Raw genomic sequence first — 27,911 nt, 5'->3', positions numbered from 1 at the left:
CCTGCTCCTGCTGGCCGCCCCCTGCGTCTGTTCCCCGGGCCACTCCTGGTGCGGTAATTACTGTAACGATGTAACGAACATCCAGTTTTATGAGCCGATTCCAGATGAACGCAAACGAAAAGCAAAGCCGCTCCTCTCAGGAAGATCCACTCGAGGTGACGGACGCGCAGCAGGGTGACCCAGAGGTGACGGACACGCAGCGGGGTGACCCAGGTCCGGGGCGAGGCAGCTCCCATCCGTTAGGAGAAGCGACTGCTGAAGCCTTATGGCATGTCGCCCCCACACTGCTTTACGGCCATCTCTACATCCGGGCCGTGTTTGCAGAAACCGAACCTGGTTTTTATGGGGGGGGGGCACTAGAGGTGCATTGTGGGAAAGCGATGGTGTCTGAGACTCCAATCTGCAGATTATTTCAGGGATTAACAAACAAGCAAACAAACAAACAAACAAACGACAAAACGACCCTGGCCGTTAAGTCCAAAGATTACCTTTTCATTTCAAATACAAATTTCAGGGAGGTAGAAATCACATTTTCTAATTCTCCGCTGTGGCAGGCCTCCCATTTGTCCCATCACTGCCGGATCGAACCGGATCGGGACAGATGGATCTCACTGACCTACTTGAGGACAGTGCCCACCGTGAGAACCGAGGGATCTAAAACGTGTATTTAGATGATTTTAATTGGACCTGTGAACCTACGGTTGTAATTTCCCTCAACACGGGGTCGTCACCACGGCAGGACCTCTGCAGGACTGCGGCACAGGGCACGACTTGGGGGCGATGCGCGCCCCGAGAAACGATTTCATGCCTGTCCCCGGAGGCCGAGGGCAAAAAGGAAGAGCTCTCGAGCCCACCCCCCGTGCACAAAGCCAGGAAGTCGCCTCCCTGGCGGATGGTAAATAAGCCTGTCCCACGCAGGTAACCGAATCGCTAGAAACGAAGAAAGAGAAAGATCTAAAGCCAGAGCCGCGTAGACAAGGACGAAGCGTATGGCCTTACGACCTGGAAGGAAAGGTCAGTACACAAGTCGATGCTTTTTGGAAAGAAGAGGGAACAAAGTTAATTGTCCAAAAGACGCCGACCTCGTGTTTTTTAAGTAGACTCAACGCCCCACTGACACCTCCTGATTTCACAGAGAAGAGCCGAAGCTGGCAGGGGCATCAGGGCCCCAGCTCGCCGCGTCAACGGACCTGTTTTGCTGGACTCCACCCTTGGGCTCTCCTTGGGGCCCAGCTCTCTGGCCAATCAGGCCATTTGGGGACAAACAGCTGTGTTTGGAGCTCACTGTTGACACCACAACCTGAGTTATGTGGTGCTTTCTGTGAGGATAAACAGACCTGTCCCTTACCCTGATTTCACAGAAGCTGCTGGCCTTGCAGTGAGTGAGCCGTCATGGCCAGCCAGTCCCAGGGGATCCACCAGCTCCTTCAGGCGGAGAAAAGGGCCAAGGACAAGCTGGAGGACGCCAAGAAAAGTAAGTCTCCATTCTCTCTGACCTGTGAGGGGTTTGTCACAGAGTGGATGAGGGGGTGCCCGGAGCTGAGCACGGAGCTCAAGGGCAGGCCACGTCTGCTTCAAAGCCCGGTCTGCTCTCTCCCTGCGACCTTGGCCAGTTCGTGGAAACTATCCGGTCATATGTCCCCCCACCATTACCGGGAGGGGACAAAGTTCCCTAACTCGGACCCATCCCTTTGAGAGTCCATGTGTGCAACAAAGTGATAAGAAGTGTTGAAGTTATGGGGACATAGGCTTAAGCCTCGCCTGCCACTTCCCTAATGCCACCACACCCCAGTGTCTCAACACTGTGACCCGGTTCAGAGATAAGCAACTTCCAGAATGATCTGCTCGCTGGTGAGTGAGCGTGAGCAAGTTACTTGTCCTCTGTAAGCATCCGTTCCTGTTTCCGTTAAATTGCGACAGTGACCGTGAGCAGCTCTTCGTCGTCCCTCTCTTGATGGCTTTAAAAATATGTCCATTTTATTCTCGTTTTCTAACTTCCTGTTTGTTTTGTCCTGCATCCGTGTCCTCACACACGGAACGTTCTCGATAAACTTCAACCGCCTTCTTATTCTCTTCGATATCCACGTGCGCCCAGCATCCCCATTTTGTGCGCGTAGCAGCTGAGAGGCCATAATTTGCCAAAGGTCGTAATTTTGAACAATAGAAAAGATCACGTGCTTACCTTAGTTAATCATCACGTGAACCCTCTTTGCAAAGGGGAAAATGACACTCGGAGAAATGATGCGACTTGCCCAAGTCCTCACGGGGGGTAAGTGCTAGACTCAGGACTTGCGTGGGGCCTGATACCCACCCCGAGATCTTAACAACCTCACCGCACAAAACGTGTGTCATTTCTGTAACGTCAGCCAACAGCGCAGACCTGCAGCTCCTACGCCGGTGGCTTGGGCCAGTACCTGTGTCTTCCCTTTGTCCCGTGTCCTAGCACGACTTAATCTATGATAACGTGCCGTTTACATCTTCCTGATTAGATTCTAAGCCGAGCAAGGCAGGGGCCGTGTCTTGACACGTGGCTCTTGTTACTCTTTGCATGAGCGTGGTGACTGGGCCGGAGCAGGGACGGACACAGCTCGTTTGACCGTGCTGAGCGGGCTGTGGGGACAGTACGTCGCGGCGCCAGGCAGGATGTCGGGAGGGAGGCCGTCTCGTCTCCCAAGGTTTCCCATTTTCCTTCCCGAACGCCCAGCGCGTGGGCACCAACCACCACAGGGGCGGCTCCACGCACAGGTGCCGGCGAGGAAGGCGGGGGATGATGGACGCGGACATCGCCTCAGCCGTGCGGACGATTCGTGCGAGCAGAGAGCGATTTTACAGAAAACAGAGCGGTCTGTGACCCGCCGGTTGGGACAGGGTAGAAAGTTCCCTTTCCTGTCATTCAGATTTCATAAACCACCTTAGAAATGTCCAGGACAGAAGAACAGCTCGTTTTAAAACGTGAGCATCATGTTACCTTTGCTTCCTTATTATGGAAGAAACAAAAAAGACACTGTATCGAGCCCGTACGTAATCAATATGATCGCACGATTGGCATGATCCTTACAGGCCAGCTCTCCTTTTTCAGTTCCCTCCCTGGCCCGCCACCCTCCGGTGAGCGTGCTCCGCGTGGACAGTCGCTCCTCACGGCTGGGGAAGGCACCCCGAGTTGTTCGTCTACAAAATGTTCATCGTGTGTGCCAGGAACTTCAGTATTTGTGTATTTTTTCCTTGGGCTTTGTTCATGAATATTCAAGCAAAGAGTCAACCCATAATAGAAATAGCCAGGCCTCGCAAGCGTTTTGGAAACTATTTTGACTTTCAACAAGTCACCTCTGCACTCGGTTCTCCAGAGAATGTCGGTCTGTCCCCTTTGCTTCGGACGGGCTGGGCTGTGAGGCCCGTTGTCTGTCACCGGCTCGGAGGCGTTTTCTTATAAAGCGCTCCTCTGTGGATCTGGCGCTTGGTAAGGTCTCTCATATTTCACGAGTTTTCATTTCGTGCATTTTATTTAATTTCATAAGTATTTATGGGGTGCCGACTGATTTCTAAGCCACTTTGATGTATTCATTGACGAGAAGGCCCAGACTCTTCCGCGAAGGATACGCCAGTGACAGAAAAGCGCGGACGAGGGTGAAGGGAGAGGGGCAGAAAGGGAGACGTGGGGAGGAAGGGGGACAAGGGACGTGCTGGCGGCCGCTGTTTTCAGAGACCCAAATATTCCACTTTTTTTTTTGTCCATAAAGAGATTCACTTGCAAATCTGCCACGTCCGAAGGCCACATAGAGACTCAGGATGAGAACCCATGAAATCTCCATGGCGAACGGGTGACGGAAGGTCTCTCTCTGATCACTTTCTCTTTCTTAAACCCATTTCTTTGAAAGCCCCTCGGGAAGTTGTCCTGAGCCCCAGCCCCAGCCGGAGCAGGACAGCCGAGCGTGTGTCAGAGGGAGGGCCGGCCACAAGGAGGGAGAGGAAACACAGAGCCACTCGCGTGGCCAACGTTTCGGGAAAACGCAGGATTAATAAGGTGGTAGAATTTATATGTGACGCTGCACAAGTATTACCATGCTCCATTAAGGACGACCGGCTCGGAGCTCCAGGGCTGTTACGCGACACCGTTTATGGCACAGGCGTTTGGCCGTTAGGGATGCAGAGACAGGCTGTGGACCTTGTGGATCAGAAAAATCTCCGAAAGGCTGGTTGTTAGGTCTGGAAATGGAATACGCTGCCCCCTCCTCGCCGACAGTCGCCGGCCACAGGGAGGGACCGTGCGAGGGGCGGGAGCAGAGCCCGAAGGGGCTGGAACACCTGGCGTGTGACGCAGCGGAGCAGGAGAAGCGTTGGCCTTCTGTTTGCTCGTTCACATAAACTTGAGTTTCTTCGTCTATGCCGCGGAGCAGCTCTGAGTTTTGATCTCTTCTCTCGGTGAAATGAAAATACAGCCAAGACGCTGCGAGGGTTGGAAATTGCGCCTAAGATAGTGGAGTGCACGCTAAGTAGTTGCTTTTATTTTTAATATACGTAATGTATATACTTGTGTATTACTATGATAACAATGGAAGGATGGGCTAGAATGGGCTAGTTTCATTCTTTTTTGCAATTTCCGAGAGCTGTGGGCCAGCTTGCCCTGGAGCTAGGAAGACCTGGACGGCTCCTGGCGAGGTGACAAATAGCTCAGCTATTTGCCTCTATTTGCTGATTACGGATTTAACTATACGTATTAGTTCAGACACGCACACAGACTGCTATGGGCAAAGCAGCCTCGCCGGTCGGTTGAATTCAGATGGAGTCACAGTAGGTTGGCATTAGTTTCAATGATCTCACTTGCAGTTAACAGCTTTTGCCTACAAAATTGTTCATTAATCAACACATAGAAGTGGGTGTGCTGGTCCAGGACAAGTTACGTGTTCATGACGGGAACATCAGACCTGCCTCGCATCTCCAGGTGTGGGGCAATGACCTGTATCTTCGATCGGGATTAGATTAGGAATTTGAGGTCCCATCAGAAGCAGGAGGGGCGAAGATTCGTGTTTCTCTGAAATAGGTGATGCTTTTACTTCCAGTGAGGCCCTGTGAGGAGAACCGAGTTCTTTTACAAACGTGGAGAACACGGCTCTGCACGGCCGCCATGCTCCTCAGAGGCTCAGAGGCACGTGGGTCGACGCCGCGTGAAGAACCCGTGTTTTATTATTTTTAAACATGCGCCATCGTCCCTCCCACAAATGAACCATCTGTCTACTTTGGGAGCTGCCGAAAATAGCATTTGTGTTCAACTCAAAATGACAACTTGTGTGATGGCATATAGATTGAGAGACACGGCAGGTAACGCAAATATTCGAATACGAGAAAAACTGAACAAGCAGGTACATCGGAAAGGTTCTAAAAAGTAGCACAAGCCCCCAACGGTCTCTTAAGCACAGTCTTCCACGAGGTCCTCACTGAATCACACTCTAGGGCAAAATTAACACCTAAGGAAGTATTTCTACTTTCGACTTGGATAATACATCGGCTAGTACAGCAACGCGGATGAGTTTTTGTGGGTCTGTTAAAATCAGCTAACTGCCTATTTGTTCTCACATATGCAGATACTCTGAGTTATTTAAGCAAGCCCCTCGATTTAGTCAGTTCTTCACGATGCAAGTGGGTATCTTGGTTCAGGAGGACATGACTTCTAATAAACTAGTAAAATACGCATTGTGGCATTGGAACTTCCCGGCCCTGTCTCGTGCGTTTTGTGGGCTTGTAAACCCCTTCTCCTTCCTTACAGCCCACAGACTAATGGGCTATTGGTAAGTATATTGGACTTTCATTTCTTCGAGTGGGTCGTATTAAAATAATAACCACAGACCATTTTCATCTATTAATTCCATTTGATTCTACTCATTCCAGGATCTACACAAAACTCTTTGTGATTTTTATTTTTTTAATAAGGAAAGTACAAATAAAGGAAAAACGAAGACAAGACCCAAGAAGCAGATCGATGGATAAATTACACGGGGGACAAATCGGACACCGAATGAGGCGGTTGTTTTCCTTTCCCGGTGACTCAAAATTGTTCGTTAATCAACACATAGAAGTGGGGGTGCTGGTCCAGGACAAGTCACGTGTTTCTGATGTCTGTGGGAGGAGAGCGAAATATGGCACTTGTTGAACCAGGCTGATTCTGTCGTAATAGTAACAACCCCGAAAAGCCGAGAAAGGTTTTTGCTGGTTTGGGGGTTTTTTGGGTGTCGTTTGTTTTTTCTGGGTGGCGGAACAGAGCAAAGCTGGTTTGTGGCAACAGGGAGGAGTCTCCAAACACGCCCGAGGGGCTCCTGGTCCTCACGGCACGTCAGGGTTTCTGCCCAGGTGACGCACTCGCGTGAACACCTGCCCTCGGGCTCCGCCTGCCACACCCAGCTGGCATCGCCGTCCCTGTTCGTCACTGCGCCTCTGCATTACTCTGCCGGGGCTGCTGTGACAAAGTCCCACGAACCGTGTGGCTCCCAACAGCAGGACTAAGTCATCTCACGGCTCGAGGGGCCGGAAGTCCACATCCAAGACGCCAGCAGGACAGGTCCTTCTGGAGGCTCCGAGGGCGCGCCCGGGCCGTGCCCGCCGTCCAGCCACCTCGGCGTCCTGGGCTTGGAGCCACAGTGTTCAAATCGCCGCCTGTGGGATCACGTGGCCTCCTCCCCGTGCGTCTGCTCTGTGTCTCTGCCTCTTCTCGTTCCTGAATGTTGGCTTTGCCCTGGGGTGAGGCCTCGGCCCCCTTTCTCCTCCCCCTGTCCACTCTCCCTCGATTTCGGTCCCCAGCCCATTGCACGACAAGCACACGCACAGACCCAGAGGCACGTGCAAACCTCCGTCTCCCTTCCAGGCCTTTCTCCTGGGCCCCACGCTTGTCTGTCCAGCGGCTTCGAACAGCCGCAACTGGCTGTCCTCGGGGATGCCGACGGAGGCGTCCTTGGTGACATTCTGAGGGCTTCTCCACAAACTCAGGCTTCACTCGCTGCAAAAGGCCCCCGGCAACTGCGCCTGTTCTTCTAATAATGATTCCGAATTACCGCGTGGCCCGTCTTCGCCCTCGTAACGCGTTCTTCCTAGTCCCTGTGCTGACTTTTCCTGGTCGATTATGAGATCTGCTCTGCAGATGAGGAAACTCAGGTTCAGAAACTGCCTCGCCCCCTATGCGAAGCTGCTGACATCTTAGGGCGGGATTGGGGTGCAGCTCTGAGCCCCGTCTGGAATGGCACGTGAAATCCCATCTTCCCCACCGGAAGAAGGTTCCAGAACTCAGCTAGCAGCCCGAGCAACATGCCACGGGGTTCGCCTCCGCAGCAGCTCGTGAAACGTGGACCAGATCTGTCTGCGGAGCAAGCAAAGTGTCCAGAGATGAACGAATGACCTTGGTCGGGTGGCACCATTTACAGAGTCCCCGAGGAGAGCTCAGAAAGGGCCTTCTTGCCTTTGTACTGATTCCCAGAGGGACTGTGCGCTCCCACGTCTGTCCTAGCTCACAAATCTATTCCGCTTACGGCTCTCTCCCGGAACATCGTCCCCACCCTCCACGCACACACACACACGTGTGCGCATGCGCACACACACACTCACACATACACGCACACACGGGCGCGCACACACATGTGCACACACACACACATGTGCACACATAATATGACGACACACCTGATCGCAGTGCTGCACACACGCAGCACACATCGCGATCCTTTATTAATGCCAAGACACACGCAGCACCGTTGCCACACGCATACCACACTATACACGACACACCTGCTGACACACACACACGCATACACACACTGGCGCACATTACACACGCGCACACATTGCACACCCCATGAGCCCTCTCTGAGCCCCGCTCTCTGTATCTGGGTCTGTCGGTTCCTATTTCCGACTCCGCTCACGTGAGACGTGACTGTTGGGGTGAAGGGGAAGCATGGAGTCCTCAGATTTCTAGAAGTTGCCATAGACATGGTTATTTTCCACTGTCTCAAAATGAATAGAATCGAGGTGCGCATTGCACTGTTTTCACAGTCGAGCGTGTGTCTGCTTTACAGCTTTACGTATTTTATAATGTTCCTCTTGGAAGCTGGAGCAGCACGTACGTCATTCCAAAATACCCTGTGCGTGCCGGCCGGTGGCAGGGCTGTCCCACATGCCGGCCTCTGCCCTGTTTCTACGCCGCGCGTGATACGTCGTAGGTGTTTGACGGATGCTGCATGGAAGGGGGGTGGGTGGTGAAGGTGGCCGGACGATGCGAGGCGCCCTCCTCTGCTCTGCCCCGCACGTGGCTTGGGCAGCATGTAAAATCAATCATAATGCGCAAGGCAAGCTCGTTTCCTAAAACGAAAGTCTGAAAACTGGGCCTGACAAGCCTGCGTGACCTTGGGTCCGCTTGGGGACCAACTATTTGACGCCCGTATTTCTATCTGGCCGCCCCGCGTGTGACTCAGAAGGCCCCGAGAAAGAATCCGAACCCCTTTCGGTTCCCAGCAGCCATGCTCCTCATGCTTTAGAAGAAAGAGGTCTGATGCTAAAATTTGGAAGCCCTGGCTCGCAGCCAGCGAAGCCAGCGGAGGTCACCGGGGGCGGACCCGATGCGTGCACTTGGCATCCGCTCTGGCGAAACGGGGCCCTCGGGGCTCCGGGCTCTTCCCCGGATGATATCACGGTGGCGTCTGCCGGCTCACGCGGGCAGCGGCTGAGTCTCGCCAGGACGCAGCTGGGCCGGAAGCCGCCCGCCCGTGGCTCTCCTGCTTAATCGAATGAGCACCAGCAGGTGACCCGTGCTGTGGCGGGGAGTCCCAGACACACGCAGTCCCGAGTCCCAGGAGCCCGCGCACGGCCCCCTAAGCGGGAGCTGGGTGGTTCGGGGCCAGGGCTTAGAGGGAGAACTTCTCCTGTTGTTCTTGTTATTTCTCAGAGCCCCGACTTCGAAAGCGCAGTTTTTACATATTATGGAATTAAGATGATGTTTTACAGGACTTATTTTATAAAACGGTTACGTGCCCCGCGCGACCTAGGATTACTAAGAAAACGTTAATAATCGTAAATATATGTTTGTCCCGACGCTAATGACAAGCAGTGATAAGGAAGCGGGCCGGGCTCACAGACTGGTTTTCTCTGCCAGTTGTCACCTGTGTCGTCTGGGCCTCCCAGGTGTCTGGTGAGGACGGGAGGGAAGACGGGACCCTGTGTACACGGAAGGGTCACGAGCGGGCATTAGGAAGGAAGAGGGGTGTGCCGCCGGGAGCCGTCCTTGAACCTCGAGCTTCCGCAGACCTTGGATTTTAAAGAGAATAAAGACAGAGGCCGATATCTGTTCTGAGTGAGGTCTATCGAGGCCCCTTCGAGAGGAACAGGCATTAATTAAAAGAGACCCGTTTCGATGGCTCCTGAGTCCGTCCATGTACAGTAACTTGCAAAGCAGCTCACGCCTCGCAGGGAGAGAAATTTAGAAACCATCCGCACGCGGCTGCTACCAAGACACCCAGAAACACAGGCACATGAAAACGTGTATCCAGAGGACGGATAAAAGTTCACCGTGAGATTTTCCTCTATGCTACTTAATCAGAACGCGGTTATTCAGTTCACGGTCCACACGATATAAGAAACCTTTGACAAAAATCACAAACAAACGCTTCAGAGACCTTATCAGAGAGAAGCAACTATGCAAGATAGAAAAGGCTGAAGGTGTTTAAGGGAAAGGGACAGACAGCAGACTCGGGAAAAGGAGAATTTTAATACAGTTCAGAGTTTCTTTAAGGTTTTAATGATCACAGAGCGTCAGTGCCTATGGTGGTGGGTAGCGGGGGCATAGCAGCAATTAATATTAGTCTATAACCCCCCAAACTTCCTCTGCTTGCCCCCAAAGTCATGTGCTTAGCTAATGACCCGTTCGGCATTGTGTTTGTCTGAAACTTTCATCTGCCATGCTGTCTGCCGGCTGAAGGCTTACACCTTTGCTCTTAATAAAAGCAAAGAGAGCTACTTAACTCAGCTCCTAACCATCAAAAACGATTGGTTTTACGACCACTTTCAAGTCCCCCTCAGGGCAAGCTACTAGGGGAAAAAAAATATATATATATATATATCCACTTTGATGTGTTGTAGGGCTTAATCAGACATCCTAGAGTCGAGAAATGGCAAGAAAAAAAAATCCCAATAAAACGCTTTAAAAAATTGTAAGTCGGTTTGATAGAGTCTGAGTTGCAAGTTTGTAGGGTCGGGGTCTGGACCTCTGCCAGCATTAAATCAGATCCAGTTGGTGTGGATGGAGGGGTTCCTGGCAGCAAATCCGGACAGAAAACCTGACCAAATAATGTGTTTTCAAGCAAGTGACAGCGAAAATCTGTTCTCTGCCTGTGACCGCTGTGAGCGGTGGGCAGATACGTTATTTAAACATGGAGGTGTGAGAGAATATGTCGTCATTTCCACGTTCTAAAGAATCCAAGGGAAAAAATAAGGAAATTTTTTAACATCTTTTTTTTTTTTTTAGTGACGCTTGCCATTCTAGAAAAAAAAAAAATCACCAAAAAATAATGAATAATGTACACCTCACCTTACGCGTTTTAAAATCTAGCTGGAAATTCCACGTATATTGAAAAATATATATCATTCCTTCTCCGCCCCTGTTAAATTTCAGGAAAAGTCAAGCGAATAAAACAGGCTAAGGATGAAGCGATGGCGGAGGCCGACCAGTACAGGATGCTCAGAGACAAGCAGTTCCAGCTGACGCAGTCCAAGGTAAGCGAGACGGCACCGGTGTTCACGCGGCGCGGGCCGCCAAAGGTGAACGTTCACACGGCGGGACGCGGAACACACACTGGACTGAGCAGATACAGTGCGGCCAAGGCTGAATATCACACTGAGTATTAAACATGACCGAATTGCTGATTTTTCACTTTCGGTTTCAAGGCTTTTGGATTTGTCCCCAAGTACCAATCAATAGTCATTATCTCATACACGGGATATATGAAAAATCTTATTTTCAGATACACAAGTTGAAGAGATCAGCGAAAGTATTATTCGTATCACAGGCCATTGACTAACATATTTTAGCAAGAAAAAACTTCAGAAAATGTATCTTTTGTGTAAGAATGTTACCAGCAGAATCAATAAAAAGTGTCGCACAGTGTCACAGAGTGAGTTTGTTGGGCCGAATTTCCTTTGGTGAATTCAGGATTTACAAACGATCGAAGGAGACAGCGTTGCAAATTGCTGGAAAGTCTTCTGGTGTTCCCTTTTCAGCTGGGATGGGTCGTGCAACAAATCTTTCATAAAAGTATTAAAAAACGCTTTTTCTTTCACGAGCATTTACAAAATACCTGCAGTTGACAGTAAAAAATACAGGCACGAAAGTTTCAGAGCCGACACCTTCTTTTCATGTTGCGACATGGACTAAAAGAAATTATTAAACGTCATGTGCTATTCTAAAGTTGATGTGAATATTTGCTTTTGGCCTCAGATAAAGCCCCGTCCGGAAGGCCGACATTGCAGTTGGAAAACCTCTCTGTTTACAGCTTCAGTTTTTAAAGGGGAAGGTGTGGAGCTCGTGTCAGGTTAGGTGACCCGGATCCCAGGGCAGGAAAACCTCTTCCCCTGGGGGCTGTTCCTTAAGATAAAAAGTCCTTCTAGAATAAGTGAACCACTCAGCAAAAACAAATGCTTCTTACCAATATTTGGAAAGAGGAATCATGAAATGCCGCGTCCACCTGTGCGTTTACAGCCCGCCGTGCTCGGCTCTGGCTCTCTCTCTAAGCTGTCGGCTCTGAAAATTTCAGGCGCTTACCCTTTAGGATAAACGGAAGATATTTTTTTAAATGCGAGTGTAGGAGAAGGCACGTCTTTATACTTTCCTGAAAGATTTATTGGATGAAGCCAGACAGTCGAAAAGGAAATCACAAGGAACAGCAGTAGACGTCTCAGCAACCGGCGACAACAGCGACTTTGGTTGTTGGTGATGTTTTCTACGGCCCGTGTCATTTCATTGCTTGTTCTCTGCTAATCATATCTGTCTCCCTGCTCCTCAGACTGCCCGAACATGCCACCACCACAGGGCCCGAACATGCCATCACCACAGACTGCCCGAACATGCCACCACCACAGGGCCCGAACATGCCATCACCACAGGGCCCGAACATGCCACCACCACAGGGCCTTTGCGTATGCTACGCACGCTCGCTGTAATCCTTGCTTTAGACACGTCCATCTTTCCTTCATCTGTTAGGTCCTCTTCCCCGCTACCTTCCCTAAAATTATGTCTCTCATAAAAAACGAATTCCTCCAACACTGCGATAGCGTTTCCCACGGCCGGATATATTACATATTTACATTTTTAGCTTATTGCCCATTTTTCCTTCTGAATCGTAAGCACCAAAATGGCTCCTTTGTCTGCCTTATTCTCTGTTGTTTTCCTCAATATTGCAATATAGTATCTGTCTGTCGTCAATATACAATCAATATTCATTCAAAGAACGAATATACATTGCTTGTGCCTTTATCTTTCCTGATAAGTCCTGTCGTAACCACGACTATCGGGGGCTGAGAAAACACTCATTCTTCCCACCAACCAGCTCTTATTATCCTGGTCGGATGATTCTAATACATGTATTACTTCTTTTCAAGTAATAACAAAACCGACCATCATTTTAGAAAGTGGCTGGGTGAGATCTCAAAATGGCGTTTCTCCAGAAGAACCTCAAGATGCAAATCTGGTTCAAGACATTTGTTCTCTGCTTCGGAGAGGAATCAAAACGCCACATTGCTCTTCTAATTAGAGCTCTAAGCCAATTTTACAGCGAGCCGATCAAAAGCACACACAGCAAGGTCAACGTGCTCCGGCCTCAGCCTGTCGTGACACCATTAACGACGATCTTTCCTGCCCGTGACCTCCACACGCCGACACAGCGCCATTCCAGCCAGATCTCGCCATTGTTAACCCAGGGCGAGTGGGAGCTCTGGGAGCAGACCCCGGAAGGCGGTTTGCTGCCTGCTGTAGGTGTGCGTGCACCTCGGTGTTAACTTTCCTTGTTGCTTTTTAGCTCTTGTACATGCATGTGGGTTTGGTTTTGGTTTGGTTTGGTTTTTTGAGTCCTCTGACTTATCAACAGAATCAGATATCCCACTGCGGGTTGTATATCGACAAATATTATTAGATCAGAGATTTAATTTTCCCTTACCATTTCTACCCAACCTCACATCTACTGAAGAAGATGCTGCATTGCTAAAAAGAAATCTAGACTACGATGGGAAATTAAATCTCTCCTGAATGCAATGAACGTGACCGTGGACCATGAATCTGAACAGAAGACCAGAAAGTGGTCGAGCGCCTTGGGCATATTAAAGATTTTTGTATCTTTAATCTTTCTTCCTGAATTCATATCATCAAAGCATTTCGTTTCCTTGAAGCAACCACAGGTTGAGAATGCAAAACAGTGTATGGCACCGGAACCTCTGTTTTCTCTTAAACAGGACCTTTCAGACAACTTACAAAGAAACTTATCGAGTGTTGAAAGATTTCCCCAACACTATCGGTCATTGTGCTGTAAAGCTAGACACGTCAGTCTCGACACTGAAATTTTGAAAATTAACATGGAAAAGTCCTCTCGTGGCACCCTTGACCCAAACGTACCATTACAGTCACATAATTGTCAGTTTCTAATTGATGTAGAGTCCCAAAATATTCAGGCAGCAGGCTTCTGCCACTAAGAGCAACAGAACACAGGTCATAAGTTTTCTGTCACACCTGGAGATCTGCTCATCCGGTGCCATTAGACAAATCTGTATTGAGCATCTATTAAGTGCCAGGTGGTGTTTGAGGCACTTGTAATTCATCAGTGCATAAGGTGACACTTATCCTTGCCTTTATAGAGCTGGCATTCATTCACTTAAACTCCTACATGGCTTAAAAAAGATACATTTGTGCATGTAAAAGTATCTTACTGGGCATATTGTGGATGTATCTCCCTGAAAAACAAGATCTAATCAGTTCAGATAATTTTTTTAAAAAACTGACGAACCAGTATTTGCCCTTTAAAACCAGCAAAAATGAGTTCAATGATGTCTTTCAACTCTATCTTCCAGACTTTCAATTCAGAAAGAAAGCCATAGGGAAGATGTAAAAACTGAATGAGAATGGTTATAAATACATGAAAATATGATATTAAAAAAAACTTCTATACATAGCGTAATAATAGTGAAATTGCATTCAGTTTGTACTGTGTGGAGGTCATCTGAAGGACAAGCGACCTGCTATGGCCAGCTTCCATGTTTTTAGGAAACTTTATTCATCCCACTTATAACATTGGGGATCTTATCCATTCTCTGAAAAATTCTGGAAAAATAAAACATAATGTGCACGCTGTAGAACAACCACGGATACATAGGCTAAATTGAGCTGATAAAACAAAGTTTAATGTGATGTACAGTGCAGTGAACTCTGTCTGTTTCATTTTCATAGATAATGGGCTCTCAGAGTCATCTCTCCGACGAAATAGACAAGCAGACGCTAGAGAAGATAAAAGAATTGAACGGAAGCTACAATGCGTGCGTGGAAAGTGTATTAACACAAGTTTTGAACATGGTCTGTGACGTGAAACCGGAAATCCACGTCAACTACAGAGCCACCAATTAAGCATGTTCCCTCTCGTTCGGTAAAGTGTGTATGCGTGTCACCTGGCTGCTTTTGGCTTCGTGTTCACGTTAACAAATTTGAAAGGTGAATCTTAAACTTACTCGACACCGACACATTTCAATGTGACATAATTCGCCCATCTGCACTGAATTTAAAAGTAAACAAAGCGTCGTCGCCTCTTCCCGGTAACAGGTAATGACCTTGTCATTTAATTTGCAGTGAGTCGAGATGGAAGAGTAACTATTTTTTGACACTTGACAAAAACATGGACTCGACTCCTTTTTGTGGGTGGGGGTTTTTTAAAATTTCTTCTTTTTTATCAAGTTAGAAAATGGGTTCTTAATTGCAGTTGTTAAAAGATGCTTTTAGAGGAAGATATAATTGTGACTCCCACATAGACAAAAGGGAACAGATGTCAAGGATTTTATTCAACTCGCTCATCAATGACGTCACTTGTAAGATGTTACCACTAACTCAAGTAAGCATGCTGAGGACTGCACAGACAGAGGAGAAGTCGGATGGAGGAATGATGGATGGAGGGATGATGGATGGATGATGGATGGAGGGATGATGGATGGATGGATAGATAGATGGATAGAGAAATGGGTTACATAACCATCTCTCTGCCTAACTTCAACTAACCAGATATTCTTCTCTTTCAAGTATAATTTTAAAAGAAAAGTAAATGATAACCTGATGTTTAGGCTTAAAAAAAAAAACCCTCAGGAGGCATAGTAGGTTGTGTTATGATCTCCAAATTCAGCCGTTGAGACCTACCCCCCAAGGTGATGGTATCTGAAGCGATCATGGTATTTGGGGCCCTCGTGGGTGTGACTGGTGCCCACACAGCGGGAGGCTGGAGAGCCTGCTCTCTCTCTCCCTTCCACTCAAGAGCACAAGGCGAAGGCAGCCGTCTGCGACCCAGAAGGGCCCTCGCCAGAACCCGACCCCACCTGCTCTCTGACCTTGGACTTCCAGCCTCCAGGACTATGAAAAACAAACGTGTGCTGTTTATAAGGCCCCCAGTCTGTGGTACTAGGTTATAGCAGCCTTCAAACTAAGACAGCATGTCATGAACCCAGTCGCCTAGACAGCCATAGGTACTTGAAGTGAAATGTAGGAATGATCTCGATCCCATCGTGGCGGGCAGTTATTGGCGTCCCATCTACAAAATGGGGAACAGATCGAGGAACTTGCCGGCTGCTGCTTGGGTGACAGGGGTGGCACCAAGCCTCCGACCCGGCGAGAGGACCCGGCGTCCCCACTCTTTAACCCCCACCCCTCTTCATTACTCACATGCTGCCCCCCTGAAAACCCTCTATATTTACACCACCAAGGATCCCGGGTACTCTGATTTTCCAATAATATATGCAGACAAATTTTAACTCTGGTCTAAACGAAATTTAAGTCATAAATTGTAACTGTTACCAAACCATTCGGACCCCGTTTCCGAATAGAAACCGGAAGGATTCTGCTCATTCGCTGGTCTGCGCTGCCTGGGTGCGGGTCGTTTGCTTTTCCCCGGAACAACCGAAGAGAAAACGTTTGCCGCATGCTTTAAAAGCTCAGAAATATTCCGTTCCGTATTCCCATTGGGGAAATGTTTCCCTCTGTTTCCCATTTTGGAGCAAGAAACCCAAACAGGTTGGTTTATCGGTTTTGTGTGATAGGTTTCTCCATTTACCAGAAAGGCTGTTAGAGTCCCCGATTAATGGCCAGAAGAGTTTCCTAGAAACACTGTCCCCAAACTTTCATTTTTTGGTTGAGGGTGGGGCTGAGGCATCCAGTAAACGTCCTCCTGAAAACGAGGACAGCCTGCAGGACGTCCCCCTCGACACGGACTTGGGGACCCCATGACCCGAACCCACAGAGCTGAGAGACGCAAAGCAAGGAGAAAAACAGCTCATTTAAAAAGTTATCACGTGAAAAGGGAATTGTAAAAAAACGGGCTGGTGATGGACCTTGAACACCTCGTGAGAAACACCTTAAATATTTCACCTCATGGAAACCATCAAGATGTCACTATTCCGGATGTAAAAAGGTAGAGTATATTGTCTGAAACGCCCAGGATAATAATAAATTCCTGAGCCTGCACAGGAGACAGGACAATTTCTTAAGCTTCGAACATCATAGAGACAGACGCTAGCATCAGCACAGGGCTTTCTCGGCGGTAAACTGGCCACCACGCCCGGAAGACAGAGTGACGAAAACAGAGTGTCTGGTCCCAGCTCTGCCCCAAGTTCTCTACTCACTCACTCTCCCTGAGCTTCAGGTTCTTTTTAAATGTTTTAATAGACAAAAGGATGTCGAATTAAATGATTTCTACAGGCCTTTCCCCATCTAATTCTATGCACGAAATCAGACCAATTTCAAAGAGCAGCGTTTGCTCCTACAGCCGCCTCCCCTACTTCGGTAGCGTGGGTTAATTTTTCCAGTGATTCTACTTCTAAATGCGGCAGGAGTTTGTGCCTGTCCCCAGCAGCCTAGATTTTCTGTAACTCACACAGTTTTACATTCAGATCTGGTTTCATATCTTTGTCCAACTGTATTAACCGAATTAGTCATTTTCCAAGAGCCCTCACGCTCTCCCGGATGGCAGAGCTGCCAGGGTTTAGTTTATTGACACAGGAAAAAGGTTTTACACGTTTCAGAGATAACTCACTTATCTTATGAGAGCTTTCTCGGTCACCAAAAAAAAAAAAGTTCACTTTTTTTACACACACACTTCCCCTCAAACGCCTTTTCTGTTCGTACGGTCTTCACGCAGACACGGAATAAGCTGGGGTGTTTTGGATCCCCCCTCATTCTTGTTCTGAGCCTTTGCACGATCAGAAACTCTAAAATGAACAAGGATTCCGTGAAGTTCTCACGCGTTTCCATGGCAAACGAAAACACGACCATGCGGCTTACAGAAATTTAGAGAGACGAGCGGATTCCAGGTTTGATGTTTTTCTCCTCTCTATCAGCAAGCACCCAAACACACACACGGTCAGGGAGTCACGCTACGCCAGCACCGCCACCTCCCGGATGGGCCGAGCTGGCAGAAGCACTGAAATGTACTTGCGCAGTCAGTGCGCGTAGACCGCGATGAAATGGTCTCGTTTTTTAGGCACGCGGTTCATTTTCGGTTACGTAGGATCCCAGGGAGCAGAAGTTTACCAGAGCCTGTTCTCTGACGCCAGCGTTTCCACCGAAAAAGCAGCTACAACTGCTCAGGCGTTATCATTATCAATGTGTGATCGATAACTAGGGACATGCGTGTCCCGCAGACAAAGCGCGAAGCCGTTTAAGCGGCGCTCACGGTGAACGCGAGAGCCTTGCCACGCTCCAGACCCGCCTGCTCGCCACTTCACAGTTTGTAGTCGCAGTTCAGAAAAGCGTTTTCTAAGCGAAAATGTAAACACGTCCAAACCCCCGGCACCGATGTCATGCGCATTTCAGCCGCCACGAGGAGCGCGTTCCCCACGGCGACGCCACAGGACTCGGTGGTTTGAAAGAGCTGTGATTTTCGTTGATTAAAACTTGGACGCGACTTGGGTCAAAACTCCTTGCGAAGGGACTTTCGACATTGCCTGTGGCCACACAGACAGGAAAGAGAAACCGCCAGGTGGCAGACGTGAGCCACCACCCCCCACTCTCCGCCCCGGCCAGGGAGTAAGTAGATGCGCCTGTCACGCCGAGCCAGGGTCACACTCGAGGGACAGTGGCAGCAGCGTTTAGCGGGGTGTTCGTGAGGGGACGCACGGAGGCGGGTGCCACGACAACGTGCCATTCCCTTTGCCTATGGGGTCTCTGTTCCTTCTCTGCCCGGCAGACCCTACTGGTTTTGCCAGGCAGAGCGGCCAGCTCGGTCTGATTTGTGACGTCTTGCCCGACCGCCCCAAAACTAAACAAACAAACAAACAAACAAAAAAACAAACGGTAAAATAGACTTGGGCCATATTATCCTGCACTGTCCTCACCAGAACTTAATTTCAGAAGTCTCTTCTTTATGTTGCTAGAATATTTTATAAATCCATTCATTTGACAAATTACTACTTAGCAGATACTGTGAGTGAGGCTCTGTGTCAATTTCCAGGTGACACGGATTGGAATGGCTTCCAGGATCTACCAACGGGGTCCAAAATGACATAAACATGACACAGGTGAAGGTGTCCAGAACGAAGGATGGTTTTGGGTCTGGCACCGTGCATGTTTAGAAAGGCTGGGAGGCGGACCTTTTCAGGAAAGCAGGAAAATGCCATTTAAGATAACTCCCGCTTTTTGCTCCGGAGGCATACAGAAATCATCACTTCATTAGCCCATTCCAAACTGCAAGTTCTTTCTGGGTAACGCTGGTGTTTGGCAGCTCACTCGGCAGCAGCTCACTCTGCCCGCACAGCCAAGGATTCTGGCATCTGCCATCGACGCAGATTTGCACAGTGCTGGGGACCCAGGCTCCGGGCGGGAGGGCCAACCACAGTGTGGACAGACCTTGCTTTGAGCCACAAAACGCAACAGCTCAGTCAGATGCAGACTTTCGACGATGAGAAAAAGTCAACCCAGCCCGACAAACATGTTTTTCTAACTGACAAACGTTCTCTTCCTCTGGCTGCCAGCCCCTTTCAGACGTGATCCCAGAGGCTTTGTCTCTCGTTTTACGTTTTGTGCAGGGTAAATTAATTCATGATTTGTTGTTATTAAAAACAAACAAACAAACAAAAAAACAAAAAACAAAAACAAACAAACAAAAAAAACAAGGTAAAAGAAAAAAGTGCATTTTTCCCCCCCAGTCTTCCTCAAAACACCCCCAGGAACCTACCCAATAGAATAGCCTGAAACAAAACACTTTTGTTCGAAGGCAGCGAGGCTGGGGAGGCTGCAAGCTCTGCCCTCGGGACCTGAGTCAAGGCAGCTGCAGAGAGACACGTGAACTGGCAGGCTGGGTACCCGGGACTGTTCTACAACAATGCGTTTTATTGTTCCCTGGCTAAGTTCCTCGCCAAGGGCAAAGAGCGCTGACGGAGCTCGCAGACGCCCGGGCACAGCTGTCAGCAGCTGCCTCACCGCCTCTGGCTTTGCTTTGCACCGCCGCTGCTTCCCAGTAAGTGGCGATGAGTCGCTAATGCAGGTGGACTAAGTCGTAAATATTGTAGCATTTGAGCACGTTTTTCATCCACACCGACATCATTCCGCAATGGCAAGGGTTTTCCCCCGGGGGGGCAGTTGGGGACAGGTGGGAGCCACCGGAAGGACACTCGGAAAACCGCCGCTGATTAACGTTGCTGCACGATGGTGAATGGCTGGTCCACAGCGAGGGACGCGAATTGAGCGGGTCCTAAAAAACGTATACTATTTAGGTATTTTTCGATTGAGAAATCCGTACAAAATACGACTTTGCTTCTCCGGCAGAATTAAAACCAAAGAGCGAATTATTCGAAATGAGTCAGAATGGATAAGAAAACGCCCAACGGAACAAACGAAGAGACCATGGCCATTCGTGACGAGCACCACCGCGTGATGACAGGTGCCAGGGTGACGCTCCTCCTGCGGGATGTGCCTCGTTTCTGTCCATCAGCAATTTCATCAAGTGCTGGGCGGTAACTGACAGTCTACTCAGGGGTCCGCCGGCGAAGTCGATGGCTCGCGATTCTCACAATCAGCATCCCGCCCCTTCGAAAGAGTGACGCCAGGATCGTGAGGCCGTACGGAATCGTTCCTGCGCCCTTTCCCACTCTGTCCTTTCCACCGAAGCATCCAGAGCCCCACGAGAAGAGCGAAGTGGGGGTCGGGTGGCAGGAGTGTGCGACACCGGTGCCCAGTGCCAGCTCTCCCGCTCCCGCGAAATGGGGCCGACAGCCCTTCAGGGATCTGCTGGGAGAGGGAGTCGCACCCCGTCCCCCGGCCCCCCGGGCTTCGGAAATATTACCATATTTCAACAACAAAGTGAAAAAGGTTGCGCCTTGATCGGACGGGGCCGCAAACCGAAAGTGGCTTCCCGCACACGCTTCCCGCACACGCTTCCCGGCGCGTTCTGAACCCGGTTCTGAAACCGGCGGGGAGGGAGGGCGGTCCAGGCCGAGACTGCTCGGTCCGGAGCGGCCGGTTCACTTGAAGCAGAAGCAGAGAAACTTGCTACTCTGTGAGACGCGTCCCCCCTCGGTGAACATTGTCCCCGCTGTATCTGAGTTCTCAGAGACTCAGAGAATATTCGTTCTCAGAAGTCCGCGGACTCAAACGACATCTGTCCTCGGTCCCTCTATTTTCCGGAGGAGACTAAATTTTCCTAAAGTCGGGATTTCCATCATTTATCTCGGGCACTACCGTTTGGTTTTATCGGTGGGTTCCTTTCATGCTTAAAACTCATAAAAGCAAAGGGACCTATGTTTCTGCTTACGTGTGGGGGATTCTTTCCCAGACGTACTTTCATCGAAGATTCCCCGCACCGGTAAGTGTGGGTAACGTCAACGCACAGTCAGCCGGGAGCGCTAACCCCAAGCCAGAGCGCGGTGTCCTGACTCAGCCAGGCGACAGGCTGCCACAGAGAACCGGGGACCCGGCCTTGCCGGCCAGCGCCTGACTTAAAACTCCTCTGTGTTCCATGCCGTTCTGCAGCACCAGAGGGCACCATGCGCTCACTTAACTGGAACCCACCGGCCCAGTCGCCTCTCGAGGAGAAAAACAGATGAGAATTCTTAACAGATTCGATTGTCTGACACATATTCTTAAGGACACAGATTCATGGGATTCAGCTATTTCATTAAGTTTCGGTGAAGGAAAAGCATCCTCTTTTGGCACAGGAAGTATGACTGTTTCTGCAAACACAAACCAGTCCAATCAGCACTGAAAGTCTTGTCAGGAAAAGAAAAAAAAAAAAGAGCCAGACACGCTTGTTGGCTGACTCGACTGCTGTTTGACTGACAGTCAAGCTGGTCTGTGTGCGTCAATACGGGCTGCGGATCTTATGTGACAAAGTGAACGTCGGCATCTGTTAGACTCCTTCCCCGCCACCTTCGTAGCGTGGCCGGGCAGCTCGGTGGCGCAGGGCAGCCTCCTAATGAGGCCAAGGTCACCAGATTCCGTTCGTGCCCAGGGGACACATCCCCTCCCAGAGCAAAAGGCTGTTCCTTCCCTGTGCACTGGGACCTTCGCTGCCCAGCCCCTCAGGAGTGCCCCGGCCTTATAAGACGCTGGCATCTGGAAAGCGAGAGGATCCGAGTAGACACATCGTTACGAGGAGTCGAAAACCGCTCGGAAGGGAGACCCGCGAGGCCACGTCTGCGGCGGGACTCAGAGGGGCTTCCAGAATCGACTCTGCTAACTGGCCAAGTCGCTTTCCTTGTCCATCTGCCCAGACATATTGTAAAGAGCCTCGTCTACACCAGGCCGGGCACCAGGTACCGAAGGACGGAGGAGTACATAAGAAATGGCCAGTGTCATAATGGGTTCACCCCCTCGAGAGACAGATAAACAGGCCGACAAACACCAGCTGACAGGACAGATGCCACCACGGGCCACAGATGCCGTAAACTGCCAAGGGGACGAAGAGAGGGGCCAACTGTCCTGTGATCAAGCAGGCGAGGTCGTGACGGACCGACGTGCGCTTGATGACAAATTGAGGACGGGGCTCCCCGGGTGAAGAAATGGTCCGCGAGGACCCCCAGGGGCTGGAGGGAGACACAGAAGCAGTTCCTGGGCCAGAATTTGGGGTACGTGCTGAGGAGCGGTGGGCGTCCAGCTAGTATGATTGCGTTCTAAACTAAATCAGACACGCTTTGCATAATCTAAAAATCTGTGAAACCCAGCGTGTAAAATGAACACCTAATGTGAATAAACAACTGAATAAATAGAAATGAGGGAGGTAGACAAATCCGTCCAGAAAGAACCCAAGCGGCTCACACGGACACCCCCCGCCCGCCTGCAGGTGGGACATCGCTTCTCACTCCTCCGTGTGGCCCGAGACACCGCCCTCCTCCCGAACGGCACAGTGTGGATAGCGGGGGAAAGTGAGACTTCCCTGTGACGAAGCCCGACGGTCACACGACGATAAGTCACGCGGTGGTACATGTCGCCGTGTCCTTCCTCCCCCGAGCCCTGAGCACCGCCCTGGCCGCGATATCGGACACATGCCAAGTGGGAGATGTCGTGTGAAATGGCTGGCCAGCACGCCTCGAAACTGTCACGGTCCTCAAATGCCAGGGCAGGGTCCCAGCCAAGGAGAGCCTAAGCAGACACGATGGCCACGTGCTATGTGACATCCCAAAGGGGTCCCGAGCAGGAAAGGGATGGTATGGGAAAACCGAGGAAATGGGAATGACGTACGGACTTGGTACTTAACGGCGTGGCAACGCGGGCTCTTTAACTGACACACGTGACGCCACTGCACAGCGTTAGGGTCGGGGGCACGGGCGCGTGGCATGCGAGGGCTCTCTGTGCTGTCTTGGCAAAGTTGCTGTAAAGAAGGCTGTTCCAAAAGAAAACATTTTAAAAATCCAACTTATAAATTATCATTTTGAATGAAACTAACATATTATTTTTTTCCCCAAAACTAGTTGTAAATGTGGTAAAATTCTCTACCTCTACCTACCCTCAGGAAGAAAGGACGGAGGGTAGGAAGGAGGGAGGGAGGGAAGAGGGAGGAAAGGAAACCGACCAGAACTTTGGCTTCAAGAATAGCTACGCATTGTGAGTGCCACGCGACATATCCACATAGCCCCATAAAGTGATTATAAAATAATTGAGAGAAAAGAACCATTGTCAACCATACGATCAAAGCACAGAGGTGAGGGGTAGACACGCACGTTAGTCGTCGCAGAATGTAAATTGCGTTCGTCCCGTTCTTTCCTCGGGGGGAAATGGCTAAAGCCACCCCCGTCGAGCTCATGTGAGGCATGTCAGTTCCCAAAGTCATTAAAACGTGAGCGATCAGAGGATGCCACCTTAAGCCGTTCCTACAGACGCCCACCTTTCAAGGCCCCATCGAAGAACGACGGGGACGTGTTACAAGGACACAGCGGGAGCTTGCAGGGATTCCCGTTGGCAAATCTGAGATAATTTGAGCATAGATCATTCAACTCACTGAATAAAATAACAACTCACGAAGTCACGCTGATATTAATTAAATTGAAAGATTGTTAAGAAACAGGGTACTTACGGAGTCTCAAAGTATCGCCCCACAGAAGCCCTTATTACTTACAAAGAGGAGAATGGAACTTTACTGGGAAGGAGCCTGAAAGACTCGCCTTAATCAGGTGATCAAAGCGAACGTCGCCATTAGTGACAGGGACTGACCTGTGTGTCGCAGACGGGACACGACGAGAAGAATTCAGCGTCGTTTCTGTTCCATTCCTGTCAATGATGCAGAAGTTGAATGTGATCAGTAGAAAAAACCCAGCACATTTACTTTTGTTCTCCCCCTCTGCATGTGATCCAGCTCCTAGCCAAGTCCACTCACCTGCTTGGTCCGGTCCTGCCACCGTCCCCTCGGCCCTCAGCCCCAGCAGTCCCCAGCACCCCGGGAAACACAAAGAGTCCCCAGAAAGAAGAACCCAAAGATGCCCACACCAAGACATATCATAACTAAAATGCCAAAGGTTAAAGACAAAGAGAGAATCTTAAAAAGCAGCAGGAGGAAAGCAGTTAGCTACCTACGAGGGAACACCCATGAGACTGGCGGCTCATTTATCAAAAGACACTTTGCAGGACAGAAGGGCTTGGCACAAAATATTCAATGCGATGAACACCCAGGATCTACAACCAAGAATACTTTATCTAGCAAAGCTATCATTTAGAGTCGAAGGACAGACAAAGCTCTTCCCATGGGGGGAGGGGAAAGCTAAAGGAATTCATCACCACCGACCCAATATTACGGGAAATATTGGAGAGGCTTCTTTAAGAAGAAAACACATGTATGAAAAAAATGTGAATAAAGAATGGTAACAACTACATTCCTATCAACAAGTACCTCGAATGGAAAAGAATTAAGTCCTCTAACCAAAAAGATAGGGGGGCTGAAAGGATAAGAAAACAAGACCCCTACATACGCCGCCTACAAGAGACTCACTTCACATTAAAAGACACACACAGACGAGAAGGAAGGGGATGGGAAGAGATTTTGCCTTCACGGACCTAGAGGGCGTTGCGCTGAATGAAGTAACTCGACAGAGAAAGACAAATATCGCTTGATTTCACGTAGAATCGAAAGAAGAAAATAAATAGCAGCAACGGCCACAAAAAGGGAAATAAACTCATAGACGGAGAGACTATTTTGAGGGCTACTAGATGGGATGGGGGTCGGAGGGGCGGTGGTAAAGGGCAAAGGGATCGAGAAGTACAAATAGTGACAAAATAGTCATGGAATTATAAAGCATAGATTAAGGAAAACAGTCCGCAATGTTGCAATAAATATGTAAGGGGGAAGAGGGCCACTAAATGTAGCGGGGGGGTCACTTTGTGAGTTATATGGATCTCTAATCACTATGCTGTAGAAACTGAAATCAATATATAATAGTATGGCAACTATAATAAAAAAAAAACTCATTGAATTGTACAATGTAAATACGAGCACTAATTGTCTCTTATATTTCAATAAAGCTGTAAATATATATACATATTTCCATGTATAAATATAATACTGTCACATTCTATTTTATTTATCAAATGTTATAGAAAAATAATGAATGTTAAAAACGTTCTCTTTTCTAACCACTCGGGTCAACATTTTTAACTGAGCCAAGACCTTAAAACTTGGGGGTCATCTATTCGAAGGTTTTGGTATTAACTCATTCATCTCTTCATCATTTTTTAAAGTGTTTATAGATCACCTGCTATTTGCGAGCAAGCAATTTTGAAATTCAGAGCCACTTGACTGAACCGTTTTTAACAAACGTGTGAGATTCTTATGCATCTGTCACAAATCCATCGACAGTAAGATGCAGTTAGTTATCCAAATGAAACGATCAGTAGTCTCTTCACTCCTAGCAAAGATTGGACACAGAAAAAATAATAATTCTGTGACATTCAATATTTAGTGGCCCAAAACCTTTTTTTATGTTTCTATTCTTTAATCATATGACAGGAGTCCAGTTTCCTAAAAATCGACCTACATGCTTAAATAAGGTTTTAGTTTTAAGTAAGAATTCAGTTGTTTTTCTCGTATAAAAATATCTCATGTACCTTGTCTTGCACGTGCTACTTACATATCTAATTTTGAACATATGCGAAACACGCTCGTTATAGTAACACGTCGTATCTGAAGCTTTACAAATGTATTTTAATTAAACCAGATGTAAACAAGTATAAAAGCATCAAATCATAGATTAAGAATACTTGCCTGAATTTCTCTTCTGCGTAGGCACATGGAAGGTGCTACGGGGAATGAAATTTGGGGGTGCAGCCTTCTGACAGGAGCGATCTGCAATCCAATGAAAGAGGCAAAGTCAGCGCCAGTGATGGAAAATCAAATAACAACGCAAAAGTTAAATAATAATGTGATCATCACCCATAAGGCGTAACAAAGCAACATATGCTGAACCACCGAGTGGGATGCGCGTCCACGATGCATCGACATTTTCCAGAATGACTTTGGAAGCGTCTTCTCAATTTCCAGAGAAGAAAGCCACTGGCATTCTTTGGCATCCATTAAACCTTTTCCGTCCTACGAAAGACATTCCATCTACTTACTTCATCTTTGCTGCTTCTTTTCACTGCCATTTCAATGTAAAACTGTGGCATTTTAAATGACAGTGACGCCCATAACACCCTTTGCGACATCGGTCTCTTCCAAGTCGTTCAGACTTTGCTGCCCACAAAGCTGATCGCACCATCTCGGCTGAGTCAGCAGCTTCCTATCAGCTTATTCAGACGCTGAATTCCTTGCACGTGTCACTTCACTGATGTGTGGTCAGGCGAAGGCCTTCGAATTTCCCCGTAGCAGCCCCTCTGCTGCCATAGCATCGAGAGCCTGCAACTCCGCTGGTCCCGTGACACGGCCCTGCCACGGTCAGGAGGCCAAGCTTCATCCTCGGTTTCACATCTGCGTGTCACCCCTCCGGAGGTTTATTCCCAACTTCACTCCTTCCCGATGCGAACCCAATCTCGACGCCCATTATCGTAATTGCACCTGCATTTATTTTCACGTCTAGATTAATTTCGTGCCGCCCCAAAAGATCGTAAAAACATTATGATTTGAAAAATGAAGAATCTCGAAGAATTCTTAGAGTGATAATTGCATTCAGACAAAATTTTCTCAGTTTTAGAATAGCATATATTCTCAATCCGGAGGTAAAATTTATTTTTTCCTTTGAATATCATCATTACTTATTAATTGTAAGTAATCTTAATCCGTTGATTAACATCTGGGGTTCTAAAATATCACATTGTACAACCTAAACATAGGCAATTTTAAAAAATAAATAACAAAAAATTGGGAATTTCTAGTTTTACATATTTCTGTGTTTTTTTCATGCGTGTATGTGTATGCACAGTCTGTACTCTCCATGTAAGTAAACAGTCCAAGATCACAACCCAGAACTAAATACTAAATATATTCTTAAGAATATTTTTGTGCTGGAAGCTGGCATAAAAAAACATAAACAATATCTTGTTTATGATGAGAAATCTTAGTTCAGATTTCTAAGTAGCCAAGGTTAGTGACACCATTTAATTAGATATGATGACAGAGAAATTATGGTAGTGTAGAAATAATGTTTTACTAGATGGTTTATCTTCTGTCTGTAAATATGCAGACGTGTGTGTATGTGTTTGTGCGTCTTCCAATCTATGAAGCAATCCATGTATCACACGGAAAGAATTATCAGCTCAACCAATGACTCTTTCCACAGGACCCGTGCCTTCGGCGAGGCCAGGTGTTCAACATAACGTAATTGTGGAGAATTTTCCTACAGATGCACATGGAAGGCTTTAAAAATATGGAATCATCGATGATCAGAATCGAGATGGCAAGTGTCCGGGAACGTGGATGAGTGGTTGCTGGGCTGTATAAAAAGCAATGATAAACTCCAGGTCGCTCGCTCCTGCTCCCGCCTTCGCTGTGGATAAATGCACCGCCTCGCCCTCCCTCGGCCTCCTGGTGCCTGACAGGGAAAGGGAAGGGCAGGTCCCGCGTCTGCGGGGGCCGCTCACCTATTGAGGGCAGAGCTTCCAGCAGTGAGTCAGGGAAGCCGAGATCTGGTTTTCGTTCTACTCACTGTTGAGAGACTGTAGGACGGAAATCAAACCTTTGAGCATCGATTTCTTTATCTACATTAAGTGGAAATAATTTCTGGGGTTCTCATCCAGC

The 27,911-nt window shown here is 48.6% G+C and overlaps 1 protein-coding gene and 1 long non-coding RNA gene across 5 annotated transcripts in view; one reads left to right on the top strand and one right to left on the bottom strand.

Moving 5' to 3' along the window:
* The window catches only part of LOC120619229 (uncharacterized), a 31,176-nt gene extending 7,214 nt beyond the window's left edge, over positions 1-23,962 (bottom strand). For both annotated transcript variants that reach the window (XR_005657419.1, XR_005657418.1), the window contains exon 1: positions 23,903-23,962. This is a non-coding gene — a long non-coding RNA (uncharacterized LOC120619229). The remainder of the gene's footprint in view (positions 1-23,902) is intronic.
* On the top strand, positions 862-27,517 carry ATP6V1G3 (ATPase H+ transporting V1 subunit G3). Of its 3 annotated transcripts, XR_005657417.1 has the most exons (5): positions 862-1,014; positions 1,362-1,474; positions 10,643-10,743; positions 14,459-14,824; positions 27,454-27,517. XR_005657417.1 is itself a non-coding variant. In XM_039883498.1 (4 exons), exons 1-3 carry the CDS (start codon positions 1,393-1,395, stop codon positions 14,630-14,632), a joined length of 357 nt encoding a protein of 118 aa, XP_039739432.1. In that variant the 5' UTR covers positions 1,069-1,392; the 3' UTR covers positions 14,633-14,651; positions 25,965-26,054. The 3 variants fall into 3 exon arrangements, 1 of the variants encoding a protein (XP_039739432.1); XR_005657416.1 differs by lacking the exon at positions 862-1,014 and having other exon boundaries at positions 1,069-1,474; XM_039883498.1 differs by lacking the exons at positions 862-1,014; positions 27,454-27,517 and adding an exon at positions 25,965-26,054 and having other exon boundaries at positions 1,069-1,474; positions 14,459-14,651.
* Positions 27,518-27,911: the final 394 nt, after the last annotated feature.

The sequence above is a fragment of the Pteropus medius genome, unplaced genomic scaffold (assembly GCF_902729225.1).
Source record: "Pteropus medius unplaced genomic scaffold, Ma_sr-lr_union100, whole genome shotgun sequence".
Lineage (NCBI taxonomy): Eukaryota > Metazoa > Chordata > Mammalia > Chiroptera > Pteropodidae > Pteropus > Pteropus medius.
Note: the sequence above shows the minus strand (reverse complement) of the source record. Positions and strands in the feature narration are given on the sequence as shown.